The sequence below is a fragment of the Cephus cinctus genome, unplaced genomic scaffold (assembly GCF_000341935.2).
Source record: "Cephus cinctus unplaced genomic scaffold, Ccin1 Ccin1_scaffold0168, whole genome shotgun sequence".
Classification (NCBI taxonomy): Eukaryota; Metazoa; Arthropoda; class Insecta; order Hymenoptera; family Cephidae; genus Cephus; species Cephus cinctus.
Window position 1 is genome coordinate 1770677 of NW_014332892.1, and position 14878 is coordinate 1785554.

The 14878-nt window shown below is 42.2% G+C and overlaps 1 protein-coding gene and 1 long non-coding RNA gene across 2 annotated transcripts in view; one reads left to right on the top strand and one right to left on the bottom strand.

Annotated features, from left to right (window-relative positions):
- The window catches only part of LOC107264093 (AT-rich interactive domain-containing protein 1B), a 36721-nt gene extending 28735 nt beyond the window's left edge, over window positions 1–7986 (top strand). The window contains exons 3-4 of the mRNA XM_015731986.2: window positions 1849–2160; window positions 2268–7986. Of these exons, the coding sequence (XP_015587472.1) occupies window positions 1849–2160; window positions 2268–2582 (627 nt within the window). The 3' untranslated portion in view covers window positions 2583–7986. The remainder of the gene's footprint in view (window positions 1–1848; window positions 2161–2267) is intronic.
- Window positions 7987–8126: 140 nt separating this feature from the next.
- Window positions 8127–13955, bottom strand: LOC107264098. Its single transcript, XR_001536835.2, has 5 exons — window positions 13846–13955; window positions 11081–11388; window positions 10229–10997; window positions 8950–9135; window positions 8127–8813 (listed from the first exon to the last, which is right to left on the bottom strand). It is a non-coding gene; the product is annotated as an uncharacterized LOC107264098 (long non-coding RNA).
- Between the last annotated feature and the right edge of the window lie 923 nt (window positions 13956–14878).

The window sequence follows — 14878 nt, forward strand, 5'->3', positions numbered from 1 at the left end:
ATCTCTCTCTCTCTCTCTCTCTCTCTCTCTCTCTCTCTCCCCCCCTCCCTCTCTGTCTCTCACCAATTATCAATGTATTCGCCTCTGCTAATCCAAGAAGATAACGACGCGTTAACGTCAGACGTACTGAATTCACGTACCACTAAACTTACGCCGGTGCCCGTTAGAGACTCCGGTGCACTAGCCGATCGATACGTACATACGTCGGAACGGAATGTTTACTTTCACTTTCGAGCCTCGAGCTCCGTTACGGGGGGAGAGGTAACTTTAAAACTTTAAGCCGCGACGCAAAACATGAGAAAATTCGCCGAGGATAGGACAGTTGGGGAGGAGATTGTAAACAACAATAATAATAGCCTACGTGAAAATATATTTAATTTGAATTTTCTGTCAATGAGAATACGTAATGGCGGAATCGCAGTATGCAAAATAAAAGCAACACGTCGCGGGGCTTATACGATCATACTTTCTTTTCTCCTTTCGAGACAAGACCTCCGCCGATAACCCTCGCAATTCATGACTGGCAATTTCCAGAGTGCAATCGGATCGTTTTGCACGACGCAACTGACACGTCGCCGGTTCCCGGTAGGAGCGTTCGCGGACGCCTCAAGAATCCTTATAGGAATGACAAAGGAACCGATTGTTCGATTATTATTTTCCATTTCTTGTTTTCGTACTTTGCTCCATTTTTCTACCCCGTCGCCCTCGTGCGCTTCTGTCACTGCCAGACACGGTCTATGCCTTACCGAGCGCTCGCGCGGTAACCGATTTCTCATGCTCGCACGAACGGGAGCGACCATGAGGAAGTAGATGAGAGCAGGCAAGAGCTTGGCGCACGATGCGCGCCAGATGGAGTCTTTACTCGATCGAGCGACGTAATCTTTTTCGCAGGGGATCGCCCTTTTTATTATTATTATTATTATTATTAACTTTTTTTTTCTTCGCCTCGCCAATCGTAACGGAACGCAAGCTCAGGCTGATTTGTACAGCTCGGTCGATAGTCGTATTACGGTATTGAATTGTCATCGGGGAGCCTCTGTTTTGTTTCTTCATTGAACTGTAGGCGAGTGACATTGTCTTCTACGAGTGAACGCGGTGGGGGTATTACTGGGTCTTTGTAAACGTTCGCGTCGTGTAATCGTACCCGTTTGACGCTACCGTCACAGTCAGTTATCTTGACAGGCAATAACTTTTGCCCTCGGCTATCCCGGCTTGTCAAATTAGTCAGATGTCTGTGGAAGGCGACCTGTACGATGACTTAGTGAGTAATGGATAAATCGGAAGACTGTTTTTTTGGGGGGGGCAGGGGGGGTTAACGATACCGATAGCTTTTCGTCCGATATAAAAGTGTTAACACTCGGGTGCGTATTATATTACTCGGACTGGGTACGTTTGCGTCGGCAGTCCGATGGTTTTCGCGTTGGGCCACGTGGGCTAATGGCAAAGGTCTCAATGTATCGCTTCGCGGATTGATATTATTTCTTGTTTTTGCCCACCAAGTGTATTCCAGCCTCCTTTCGCCCTGCGTCCCAACTTCTGACAGCTTCCCTGCTACTCTGGTCCATTTTAATTCCAACAGCTGATTTTTATGCCACTATCGTCTAACGGGCCGATGATTCCCATTTCGAATGGCTTCCTGGACGCTTTTACGAGCGTCTAGAAAGCACTCTAATCTTCACGGGTTTATATATCAAGAGTGAAAGATTGGAGATTCGACTGTTACGTAGGTTCAACCGTATCCGGATGTGCCGGTATTGCTTTGGGCATCACTGCTAAGGTGGACCTGTACCAGGAGGACTGGGTCTGGTGATCCAAGTGGAAATTTATGGAATTGTTTTTCATGTGCAGATGCTGTCGGTGAGCGCAGGAATGGAGGTTGGCAGCGGAGGTCATGGCGGTCTTGGGGGTGGACTGGAAGGTGGTCCGGCAGGTGGAGGTGGAGGGGGCGGAGGTGGTGGTGGTGTCAGCGGCGTCGGGGTTGGACCTCCTGGGGATAGTATGCAAGAAGCCATGGCTGCTGCTGCGAGAGACAGGGCCATCCGGGCGGGAAGCGTTAGGCAGGATCTCGCCCTTGACCTTCCACCTCGGCTTCAGCTACCTGATGGTGAGGAACGTCCCTATGGGGCGCACACGGCCCTTCATCTACGCGATCCTGAGCAGGTCAGTTTGGGTCTTGGATCCTGATGGCATGGACGGGGATCGTCCGTTTACTTTTTTATTTTTGGATTCTCAAACCGGATGTACTTATCGATTGTCAAAACTTTTAGGAAAGCGAGATATACCAGAAGTGCGTCCGGCCGCCGCCAAACAGGACCGTCTTCGACAGCGAGAGTCCACCACCTTACAGAAGTCAGTCAGCGCTGCTAGACGCACCAGATAGGATAGTACGGTGTCACAGTGCAGGCAGTTCGCTGCTGAGGGTGTTCCGGAAGTTTCCGAATTCCGGAAACTCGACGCCGGCGGTGATAGTGCCACGAAGACCGACCTTATCAAGCTATTCCGAGTCCAGTAGCAACCTGAGCAACCTCTCGAGTCTTACGGTCGTGCCCTGCGAGACCGACGAGAACAACCAGCAGGTCTGATCCTCGGCGAGGTCGTTCGCCAGGGACAAATTTAAAGACTTCAAGGCCGACGAGACGGGCGGTGTTCTCGCCAGGATCGCGTTTAGGAGGTCCAAGTATTCCGTGTCCGCGTAGACGAGTTAGACGGGACAGATCGAGAGATTCAGATACGAAAGTAAACTAATGAGAGAGTTTGCGTGTGAATGACGAGTGCGCCGAGTGTGTCTCTGCTGCTAGTGCGTGTGCCTGCTAAAGTCAATGAGTGCCGGAGAATGGAAAGAAGAAAAAAGACAAGGGAAAAGGGATCGAAAGAAACGACAAGAAGAAATTGAGAAAACGATTGGCTTCCATCTTAATCCTGTGCGTCGCGGTTATCCTCCTTACTCCTTTCTGGGATCTCGACCAGGCTCAAAATGCTCGAGGGTTTCGAATATTTTGATTTTTTGACAAATCGCGCTTCCAGGGGTCCATTCGCAAGGCGTCACGAAACGTAAAAATTGACGAGGTCGTCCCGGATCAGTGGAGGACCGATTATCAAAAGAACCTCCTGGGTGAAAGCATCCGTACACGAAGACTGACTCTTTCTAAAGACCTCGATAGCTGTTTAATGTCGATAGTCGAGGAGATGTAAAAATTAGCGGGGCCGATTATTAACGTCGCGGGGTGGCCGAACGTCACAGGATGCGGATCGAGGAAGGTGCGTTTCGACTAGTTTCCAATTTTAAGCGTCGCGACGCCGCTCTGCGTTCGCTTTTCTCGATGCGTCGAGCAATCCTAAGGGCCAGTTTTTAATTCAGATCTCAGATAAGTCCAAAGTCATAAGCGAAGGAGGAAGACGGGAAAAACGAGTTTTCCTGCGGAAGTAGTGTTCGACGCGCGAAACCACGATAGGGGGAATTTTCAAATTCGTAAACAGGAAATGCATAATTTTTGTGACTCTGCAGTTACTGCCTCGCGTAAGACGTCCGTCGTCGGACAGAGAGTGAAATTGAGACTCTGCTGATAATGAAAAGACGGAGAACCCGTGGAAACGCACTTTCTTCCTTGAAGCAATGAGCTCTGGGCCGGAAGTGCGCGTGCACCAGTTTGTTCTTCCTTTCTCTTAATTATTATTATTGTTATTATTATCGAATAAGCATTTTCAAAAACGGACGATTCTCCTTACGTGGAACTTCCTTCTTCCTCCGCTTCCTGTTTCTTCCTCATCTTTTCTTTTCCCGCTCTTCCAATTTCTCGCGATATTCCGCTCATTCTCTCCCCACACCTTTCTTCCCGCTCCTCTATTTCCGTTTTTTTTCCATTTTTTCTTTTCTTTTTGCGAAAAAGACTTAGTAAATTATTTATTGGCAATATTGCGACTTGCAAAATTGCGAGTTTATTATTAAAGGTGAATTCGAGGTTACGTGCGAAAACGAGGACGAAGGCAAGGATGTATGATAATGTCCGAAGTGCGTGTGCGTGCGTGCGTGCGTGGGTTGCGTGCGTGCGTGTGTGGCAGTGAGGAAAATTGCGGAAGAATATCGAAGAGAGTTCGGCAAAAAAGAGGAAGGACGAATGTAAAGGCAGAGAGGAAAATGTAGTGCCAAGAGCGAAAAAAAAAAACTTTGTAAATATTAGGCTAGGTAGTTCAATATCAATATAATTATTATGACTAAAAATGATATGCTACATACCGATTAAAAGTAAACATCCAAACATACGTTACAACACGCATACGATTACACACGAGTTGCGGGCCGCTCGGAATCGGCCGAGAGATGGTGCTGGTGAATCGGCCAAAAGTTGAGGGAAAAAAAAAAAAAACCAACAGCCAGAAATGGAAAGAAGGGTTGGTAAATTTTGAGATAAAAAAATTAATCTAATAAATTTGCCAAAGTCTCGTACCACGGTAGACGCAAAAGAGACGTATCTTACGGGAATAATTGATAACACTCACGTTTTAGTGACTGTTTGAAAAAGAAAAAAAAAAAAAAATGACGAGAAACAAACGAGTTATAAGAGTTAAGTGATAAGATGACACGAGGAATGTCGACGAGATTTTGTTTTTTGTCAAAATAATCGTGCACCGTACTCCTCGTCCAATATCCGAGCGTCTTTGCCAAATGTCTTCTATAATGCTACTTTTATTATTATTTAAATAGATAAGGCCTCAGTTTGACAAAATAGGACGAGATCCGCTCCGGAGGAGAGGATCCTCGCGAAGGTCAGAGATTATCCTCACGACGGGCGCAAATCTCAGTCGCGAAGACGCTTTTGCGAAATCGGCGTCGACGTCGCTCGCCGAAACACCGAAATTGCATAATCACATTCCTAGTAGTGTACTAAGGGTTAGGCGTGACGTCACTGGAATGGCAATTAAGATTTCGCACGAAGCATTCTTCCATATATTAAAAGAAAAAGAAAAAAATACTCCAATATCATACGAGAATAAGATAAAGATGCACTGCCTGTTCTCAATTTTCTAAAAAAAAAAACATATGAGATAACGCGATTCGATGTTTGCGACCTAACGCGAAATTTCTCTCTGATCTTCTCGACTACCGGTCACGTTTCCTCGGGGCGGAGCGAACATTAAAAGTATCTCACGAGAAGTCACCAATCATTGTAATCCTTGAATGGAATACGATTAATACCGCGATCGATGAACGAGACCAAACGAAGGAAGCAGCAAAAACATATGAAAAATGTACGACGAACGATAAGAAAACATAACGATAAGAGACCAAGCGAATTAAACGTAATCGCGATCCTTCGGGCTGTCATTCGTTTCGTTTCGCTCGTTCGATTCCGAGGTATCCTTACCAACGAATGTACAGGGGTGATTCGGGACAAAGGCACCAGCTGAAGTTGGCCGCGAACGGATGATTTCATGAATCAGAGCAGACTGGCATCCTTAAAGAAATGAAAGTTAAAATTGATAAGATCATGCATTTCACATTCTATTAATTTTTTCTTAACGAGGGCCACGCTGCCTCGATTAACAGAATATTGTTCGATCGCGTCCAACTTCAGCTGGTGCTTTTCCCGTGGATGACCCTGCAGTACGGAAGTATCCGATATTAGTTGGAATTACGAGGAACGACAGTGGTAGAACGAAATGGATGAAAGCTCGAAAAGGCAGGGACGAGAGCGATACATGTAATGGGTAGAGTCAAGGTGGGATTGAAAAATGGCTTGTAAATGAAAGCAAAGAATATGGGAATTAAAATGCACATAATGTCAAGGCAGTTCTACAAACACGACATACGACCGTTTCTTAAAATCCGCTGTTTAAAGCTGTGTAATGGAAAGGAGGATTTATCCATCTTCGAAATGTGTTCACACGCATGCAATATTAGGTGAAGAAGAGATAATTATTGTATTTAACGACGAGCGACGTGATTTTAACGATTAGATGAAGAAGAAAAAGAGAGGATTAAAGGAGTACGAGAGAATTAAAAAGAAAAAAAAAATAGGAGCGTCAAGTGCGTGCGTGAGCGATTGACCGTATGTGTGAGTGTGAGTGAAAGCGAATGAGAGATTAAGACAGAGTGTGAGGGGGAGAGAGAGAGGGGGGGAGAGAGAGAGAGAGAGAGAGTGGATATAAGAAAATGATTAAAGAAAAAAAAAATACTGAATGCGTATAATGCCCAATGGGTCCTGTGCAAGCTTCGGTTGAATTTAAATGTTATCGAATTAGATTGAATTTAAAATACGGATAAGTTCACGTAGGAAAATTGGTAGTGGATTTGATTATTATTGATTATTATTGAATATCGTGATGTTTAATGATTTGTTAAATCGGATTTGAGGTTTGGAACGTGCGCGAGTGTCTTGTCTTTGTATCATTTCCAAAATTTTCTCAACATTTTCAATGTCGATCCGAAAACGAGACATTCGCGCGACTAGAGTCTAACTGGTTGGACTATTTAGCTATTTGAGATAGATGTCTCGGACGTCGTTCGTTCACGTCTAAGATCCAATTGTTTAGCTCTATATTGACTCTATGGAAGGGATTATCTCGTGGACGAGAACTCAAGAGTGACCCCTCCCAGGAATGTGATTTCAAAGACGTGTTCCAGAAGAAAAAAAAAATTTCAAAAAATCATATAGATGTCGAACGTGTTTTTATCGCTAGAGCAGCGCCACCGTTATTGTACGCGGCTGTTACGGGTACTAGACCTTTATATGGCACTATGCCATACAGAAGGCACCATTACCCCATGGCGTACGCGGCTCCACCAACGCTTCTGTAATTCAATCTCCTCTTATTGTCGAGGAACGTGAGCGTCGATATTTCTTGTTTCTTGCGCGCACGAAAAGATGAGAATCCTCGCTGTCGCGGCGGCAAGGATAAGTATATCGTCTGGATTAACCTCAACTGTTTTACCGGAGGCGTGTTCGTAAATCTCGATGAGATCTGTTTTACCGACCGGCTCGCGATATTCTCGTCTTTTACGTGCTTGACGTTCGTTTTATAAGCGACTAGCCAAATGGTGGATGATTCGAGGGTGAAAATGATAAATTTCGATAAAAAATGATATAAGAATTTGTGAATCTATGCACAGACCCGCAGACTGATGGATGAATGAGTGGGTTCGCGATTTAATTGGAAGCTGTGCGCGGAAGGACGATTGAGTGTATGGAATTGTGTGAAAGGATGCGAATTATGTGAATAGGGTACGGGATGGTGTGGAGGGGGGTGGCGAGAGACAAAGGGTGGAGAAATAATTGAGAATCAAAATTTTTAGATTATTCCTCGCGACACTTGTGGCTTATTGAAATTGAGAACGCTGTCGTGTCGTTCGATTCGAATCGTACCGAATCGAGTCTCATTGTCGGTCCTCGTTTTAGCGAACGATATCGATTTGGGACTTGAGGGATCAGCGGGCGTGAGGGAACGCATAAAGATGGCAAACAAAAGTGATGGTGGGAAGCGGAAATGAATTTTTTTTAAATAATCGATCGATGTGTAGAGACAGTGTCGTTTAAGTAGGTCGCTTCAACTAAGTCTCAGCTGGACGATAAGTCAGACAAAAAATCGCATGACGACAAACGAAACAAAAAAAAAAAAAGAATCAGTATGTCAATCGTATGTGAAAAGAAAAAACACGTCCCAATTGAGTGATTCGAAAGAAAACACTGAGTTTGTCAAACGAGTCTGTCGAGGCGTGCCAATCGTTCTCCTTGTTCACGATTTCTTTTTTCTTTTTTTTTTGCCTTTTTATTCGCTGGTGCGACAAAGAGGCAGCACTGATCGTCCAAACTGATTAACGCGTGGATAACGATTGGCTCGTGTTCGGAACTCGGACCATTTGGAAAGGATTATTTCAACCATTTTTTATACAGTAGACTTATACCATTACCACATAGAGAGAGAAAAAAATGTTCGTTGTTCACTGCTCTGGCTTGCTAGGAAGAATAAAAAAACAAAAGATACGAAAATGAAAAATCGTCATACTAATCGGACCTGTCGAAGGCATGTTTGGACGAATGGCTGCGGATTTTGAGATAAGGACGGAATTGTGAAAAAAATGGTTTTTTCCTTTCTTTCGAAAAAAAAAAAAATGTCTTTTCCGTGAAAACGCACTATCTGCAGCCAGACTGTCCCCCCTTCCCTTTGCGTCCTGATTAAATCGGCAAGGACTTTGACATTGCAAGATTATTGGTGTACTTATCACGCAGTTTTCTACAAAATAAAGAAAACGATAATGAAAAAAAGAAAGAGAATTAAAAGTATCACACATGCATATCCACGTATACATAAATAATTATTGCGCTACGAAGGATCATTGACAATTCCGTACTTGAGAGAAGAAAATCGAAGGGATCTTATTTCATTTTTTGGAAAAAAAAAAGAACCGATTCCTTGAATTTCATCTTTTTTGCACCATCAGCCATGTGTTCTTTCGTATTGCGTTTATCCTAGCTCCTTCATATCCACTTTAATTTATAACTTAAGTAATTACGTTTTTTTTCTTCAGGGTCAAAAATATTTTTCAAAAGTTCCAATCCGAAGTCAAAAGTGACGTCAAGCAGTTAGAGAATTGTCTCATGAAGGATTGAAAAATTTCATTATTTTTTCATTAGTAATACACGTGATTCCAGTTGAAAAATTTAACGTTTAATCAGTCAACAAGAACGCTAATGCATTCTCCCCACTTTATATTCTCAGTGCGTCCTTATCGATCTTCTCTTGTATTGCCTTTCTTTTTTTTCATAAGGTATTACCCAACTCACTGTACGCGACCATTGAAAACAAGAGTAATAATTCTGAAAATGAGATAAATATTTTGAATCATAATATTAATCCAAGGAATAAAATTTACGAAAAGACAATAATCAAAATAACATCCAAGATTATCGGTAAACTTATAAGAAACTATACGCCTTCTCACCGTCTGCCTACCATTCAAGTGATCCGATGCTCCGACGATTATGCAGATTCCGCCACACTTGCATGATACTGCGGTAGGAAATACTTTCAAAAGAAAACAGGAGAGTGCAGCACGGGACGTATCATTTTCCAAAGCGCCTGTCAAGTCGCAATGACAATTATGACGGCATCGCCCACTGGTAAGTAGAAGTCCAAGCACTGTTAAAAATCAAATAAAACAATATATTTACAATCCAAGAGTTTGACTACATGAGATATAAATTTAATTAAAGAATTAAGAAGCCCAAACAATCCGTGCGTCACTGAAACTACAGTTTTAGAGCATAGTGCATGTACAGGATAGCCCAGATACAGAGGGCGCCAAAGCCCTAGCACGGACAAGAACCCCGTAGAATTAGTTTCTAAATTTCTAATTAAGAAATGACTTAGTTTGACGAACCAGTGATCTTAACTGTCATAGCTTTCTGGTTTTTACATAACATGGACAAACGATCGATTAAAACTTTAATTTACGTAAATTTGATATTCGTTAAAATCGCTAACGGACAAACTACATCCTATGATGTTATTCGTCAGCACATATAACTACTATCTATCTTCCTAGCATCTTATCGGATTAAGTCTCAAAGTCTGACGTCCAAGCCGCACCTGACTCGAATAAACCAATCCGTGAATTATTCTGAAAATTTTCTGCTTGCGTAAAAGCATTCTATTTATTCCCCTCGCGTTATTATTAACCATAGACATATCCCGAGTGGCGTGCACTGACGTTTTCTCCGTTTGACACACTACGATACCAACTCAGGCGAGCCATCGATACGATCGGCCAAGAATTGCAACCGAATAAGAACAAAATTTTTAAAGAAAAGACATAAATCACGGTATGAAAAAATGACCGTAAAAATTTTTTACCGCGACACAATAACGTATGTCACCAAGGACCCTTACAGGACAGCAGGCGTTTGGGGTATCTCTATGAGAATTGTTGAGTTTTCAAACAGGGAGCAGGGACGCAGAGAAGCAAGGAAGCCAAGAGCGTAATGGCGGGTGGCGTCGGTCGTGCGTCGTTTAAATTTGGAGCGCCGTGCCAAGAATAGACTTTAGCCTCCATGCCTTACCTTACCGACGTGATTTCACGTCGTTCTTACTCAGCCACCCTTAGGCTTTATTAAAAAAAAAAAAAAAAGAGAGAATAAAAAAATAACAAATCTCGACATAAGCTTCCGATCTACATTACCAATCCTTGTTAGTTGATCTTCAAACTCTTCTTCGTACCTCACAGTCTTCATACCTTAAAACTATATATCTACCATCCGCATGATATTTCTGATGACAGAAACAAAAATCCCAAACGATCCAAATTAATATCCGGTGATTCATCCTCAGGCGGAAGTGGGCTTTCCTGTATCAAGAGCTTTCGAAAACTGAATCTTGATTTGGTTGACGTTGACACAGCCGGAGTTCCACCCTACCGCGAAGAGCTGCGTCACTCAACTGTCGACGAGGACCGACGCGCTAATAGTCTTCAAGGAACGGAACGAACTTTACTCTTGGTCATGGAGCCAGGATCATTTAGAAGAAGACGTTAAGACGTCTTGAATTTTGAAGTTTTTTCTTTTTTTAACGGCAGACAAAGAAATTTCATTTCCTCCAAAAACTTGCTGCGAATCGTACGAAGAATTTTGATGGAACAAAATTTAAGGTTTTTCACTTCCCTGAAATTTTTGTTTTCTTCCAGCTTTAAACATACATTAATACATTGGTATAATCGCCCAGATGGCGCTGTTTTATTTAGATGACACTAAAATATTACGGTATCTGTTTCTCGATGTCATTCCTGGGCTATTTTTGATGCGTGGGATGCTGCAACGGTCTTTGATCTTCGTTCCACGCTATTGGCTGCCCCGATGGAATACCTGAAATCTTCCTCTTACTCTTCTTATCTGCCCTTCGTCTTGTTCTCCTCTTAACCATCCCTCGTGGTCCCACGAAATTTACTATCACCAAAATATTTTTCTTTACCCAAAGATCTCCTCGGTTGTGTGATAATCGGCTGTTATCTAAAGGATCAAGCACAATTTAAATTGTATCCCATAAAAAAATCTCGTTCATCCCTTTATCTTGAGCAATTCAAGAGAATAACCTTTCAAAGTTTACGTAAGAAACTCAGCAATGAATTCCAGCACGAGGCTCTGCATCGTTCATGGTAATTGCCCAAAAATAGTACCAGTCGATGGAAAGCTGCTGGTGCCTTTCAATGGCAGCACTTCCGGTACCGCTGTACGATTACCAATTGTAAGGGAGGTTATTTCCTCTGTTTTCAATATAAACAAAAAACTTTAGTAAAACGGCACGCGAATGGTGTTCTTTTCCCAGCACTTTTCGTGACGATTTTCCTGACGTGGTACAACGGCTAAGATGGACATGAGACGGACTTCCGGTGATGCCAGTCTAGATAAAGTAAAAAAAAAAATTTTAGAATATATCGAAACGAAAATCTTTATCCGGATTTGGGGGATAATATTTATCCTGGTGGGTTACGAGTGGGTCTGGAGGAAAGCCAAAAGTTTGTATCGAGGATAGACGTTAATTTTCTTTTTTCAAAAAACATATAAATCCTCTGGTTATATATGATTATGCTAGAGAGCCTTCACAAAATTACACTCTTTCCGGTTTAAACATCGGGTCACGTATAACCTGAAAAATGTTTCAACGGAATACGATAAACTCCACGTGATAGATGATTATTTTCAGAATTTTCTTCCTTTTTTTTTTTTTTTTGTTTAATCTATCAAATCTAGAGCTCAGTTACGCTTACTTCTTCGTGCTATTTTCACGTATCGTTTGCATGAGAAGTGGGTTGCTAGAAAAACAATTAACGAGAACGAGGATTACACTGGATGAATGGAGTCAAGAGGCAAATTCTAAATTTATTAAAATCGTTTTAGATAAACTAAAGATATTTTTGAACTTTCGTTTTTTCTGAAAAAATTCCTCTTTTTCTTAACGTGTAGCCACTTTTTTTGACCAAATTCAATTTTTATTACATTTTACAAAATTCTTGTGACGTATCGCAAAAATGTTACTTTTTGAAAAATCAATGTAAAATATATATCTAAAAAGGGTATTTGCTTGTTTTTGTATGGTTCAAGTATAGGAACGATATGGATGAATTATTTGAGTAGTAGAAACTTGAGGGTACCTAAGGGTTAATTGTTCATAGAGGTAATGAGAAAAGCGGGTGTAGCCTATTAATACCAGGATATATATTAATTAATAAAAATAAATCGACTTGCATATGGGGTAGCGGTAAGACTGAAAAGGTTGAGGAAGCGGGAGGATGCAATCTGAGGGGAACATAGAAGCGCGTGCGCAAGGCGTCCCGACGCCCGCCGACGCCTTCTTGAATGAAACCAAGGAGTCAGTTCGCATCTAGGCGTCCTCCTTCGCACTTTCACGATTTTAACTCCAAGAAAGACGCCAGGAGTGAATTTCCTATGGGATACAAAACGCTTATAGAAAGCCACCACCACACTCTTATTTTAATTACGGTAGGACAGTTTTTATACATTGACAAAAATTTGCATTTCTTATCATTTTTCAAAGTTAATACTAACAAACATAAAATACTTATCACGAAGTCACCGATAAGGATTTAAATCCATAACACATAAGGTTTCGATTGTTTGATTTAAAAAATGCATAATTAAAAAGAAATTCCTTATATTTTCAAAAATCCTCCAGCATCCATCTCCATTGAACGAATTATTTTTCGGATTCAACATTTTTCGAGATTCGACATTTTTAAAAAAATCTCTAACGAATCGAATATCTAATCAGTCAATTTCGAGAAAGGAGTCCGATGACGTATGACAACACGTACCTAAAGCCATCCAAAGTGATACTACTTTGTACAGAGTCTCGTACCGCACGGAGTAATTACTCAGGACGCCAACGTAGCAAGACAAGATTTGAGCAACAGCCACGAATTTCTATACAATCCCGTGATATGTTTTAACGCCATCGAGTCTCCTGTAGTCGTATAGATTGTAAACATGCCAACTAGTCACGTGTCACACGCCACTCTCGGCCAACAGAGTAGTCAATCATAAAATCAAGTTTTCACGCACGACTTATAGGAGTTCGTAATGTCGAAGATACAATGAAAACAGGACCTAACGTATATAAATTGTTTGGCGACATTTTTCAAATTTAAATGACCGCCATTTTCATTTCTCTCAGAACGCCTTATGACAATTCCGTTACAATAGCTCGTCGCGTTTTTCGAAACTTTTAGTCGCTCGTTGCGAAGCCTCCTGAAGCCAACTTAAACAAGGCTTCGGCCAGACCTGGTATATACGAATAGCAGCGAATCTTTACGAAAGAATAAACAATGCGCCTCGTGGAGAGGGACGCCAGAAGTAGACAGAGCTAAGAGAGTGTTTGGAGGAAGGCAGTTAGTTCGTTGGCGCTGAAGATGGCGTCGACGGCGGAGTGATGGCGATTAGCGTCACGCCGTACCCCGAGCAAATTAGTACCTTTGAGTGACCGTTGATTGTTTGGACAGTCGTTTACCCGGCTCGCGAAAGTTCTCGAATAGAAAGCAGAACAGAGTTAGGAATGTCAAACGAGGAAAACGGAGTGAGAAACTAAAATAGATGAAATTGCAAAACGATATAATGTACCTTTCAGATATTTCGCTGACACATAACCTCTCGGTAGACGAAAAAAGCATTTAAAGGTGAATCAAAGAAAGAATGACGTTTACATGATTAATATATTTTTCTCAAACACGAGTACTCGATCGTATGTAAATACAAACCCTCTGGTAAGACTTCTTGGTAAATCTAATTAGATGTTCTAAAGCAACCGTAACGAAATTTCGGACTAGCATGAGTCTGTACGTACTTCCCATGATGCATCTGTGCTTGTATCCAACCGTCCCTTGTGAAGGTAGGCGGACACGTTTGTGGCAAGTTCTCATATACTCCGCCTATGCCTACTGGCCGATGAACACGCGAGCGTATTAAAGGAATATATAGGATATGACTGAATGTTATATAAGGTGTTCTTAATATAGCCAACACTCGCTGGACCTTAGCCATATTCATATACACGTAAGTATGGACGCCTCTGAGTACTTGCGAACCATCAGAGACAGATGCGCGTAATTTAACATCGAATTTGTTTCCGCCTTCGTATTTATTCCTTAGAGGTTAGCCTTTGGAAAGTCCAACAGTCCGGAGGATTGACAATTTCCTGAAACTCGCAAGAGCTGAGGAAAAGTGGCTGGTAGTTGTAATACAGAAGGCAATGCGTCCACCTAGGAGGCATTGGAAAGAATCCCGTCGCCTCGCGACGTTGGTGGTCACGTCTTTTGACTGCTGCCACGTATCAGAGGCATTTAAAGGTTAAATTTAGTAGCTGTCAAGTGTCAGTCAGTCGATCTGCTTTCTTTATAAGTTGAATCGCAGCAAGGGACAGAAGAGGAGGAAGACTTTAATCCTTTAAATAAATAGATATTTTTCTACCCACCGATTCAATACTGCAGCAACAAAATTCACCAAGAACAAATCCTGTTTTTAGGTTAAAGAGGAAACGCGCCTCGAGCAGAAGTGTAATAGGCAGATGTTTTACTCGGAAGGGATGGAAAATGTGAAGAGGGGTAAGTACTGGTAAACCTGTAAAAAGTTTAGCAACATTTTCGAGGACGACCGACAGTGTTGGACGAGGGTGTGTCTTTTTCCGCTTTGCTGCCGCTAAGATGAAGTTCGCCAGCAAAGGGGAACAGGCCGATCCTCCCGCACCAAGTTTGTGGCCATCGTCAACCCGAATCGTGATGCCGTGTGACGTCACGTAACGGTACAGCTTGATTTACAATAAATAAAAATTAGAATTGCATGACGTAGTACTTCCTGGCGCCAGATCTCGTGTCTTCTCA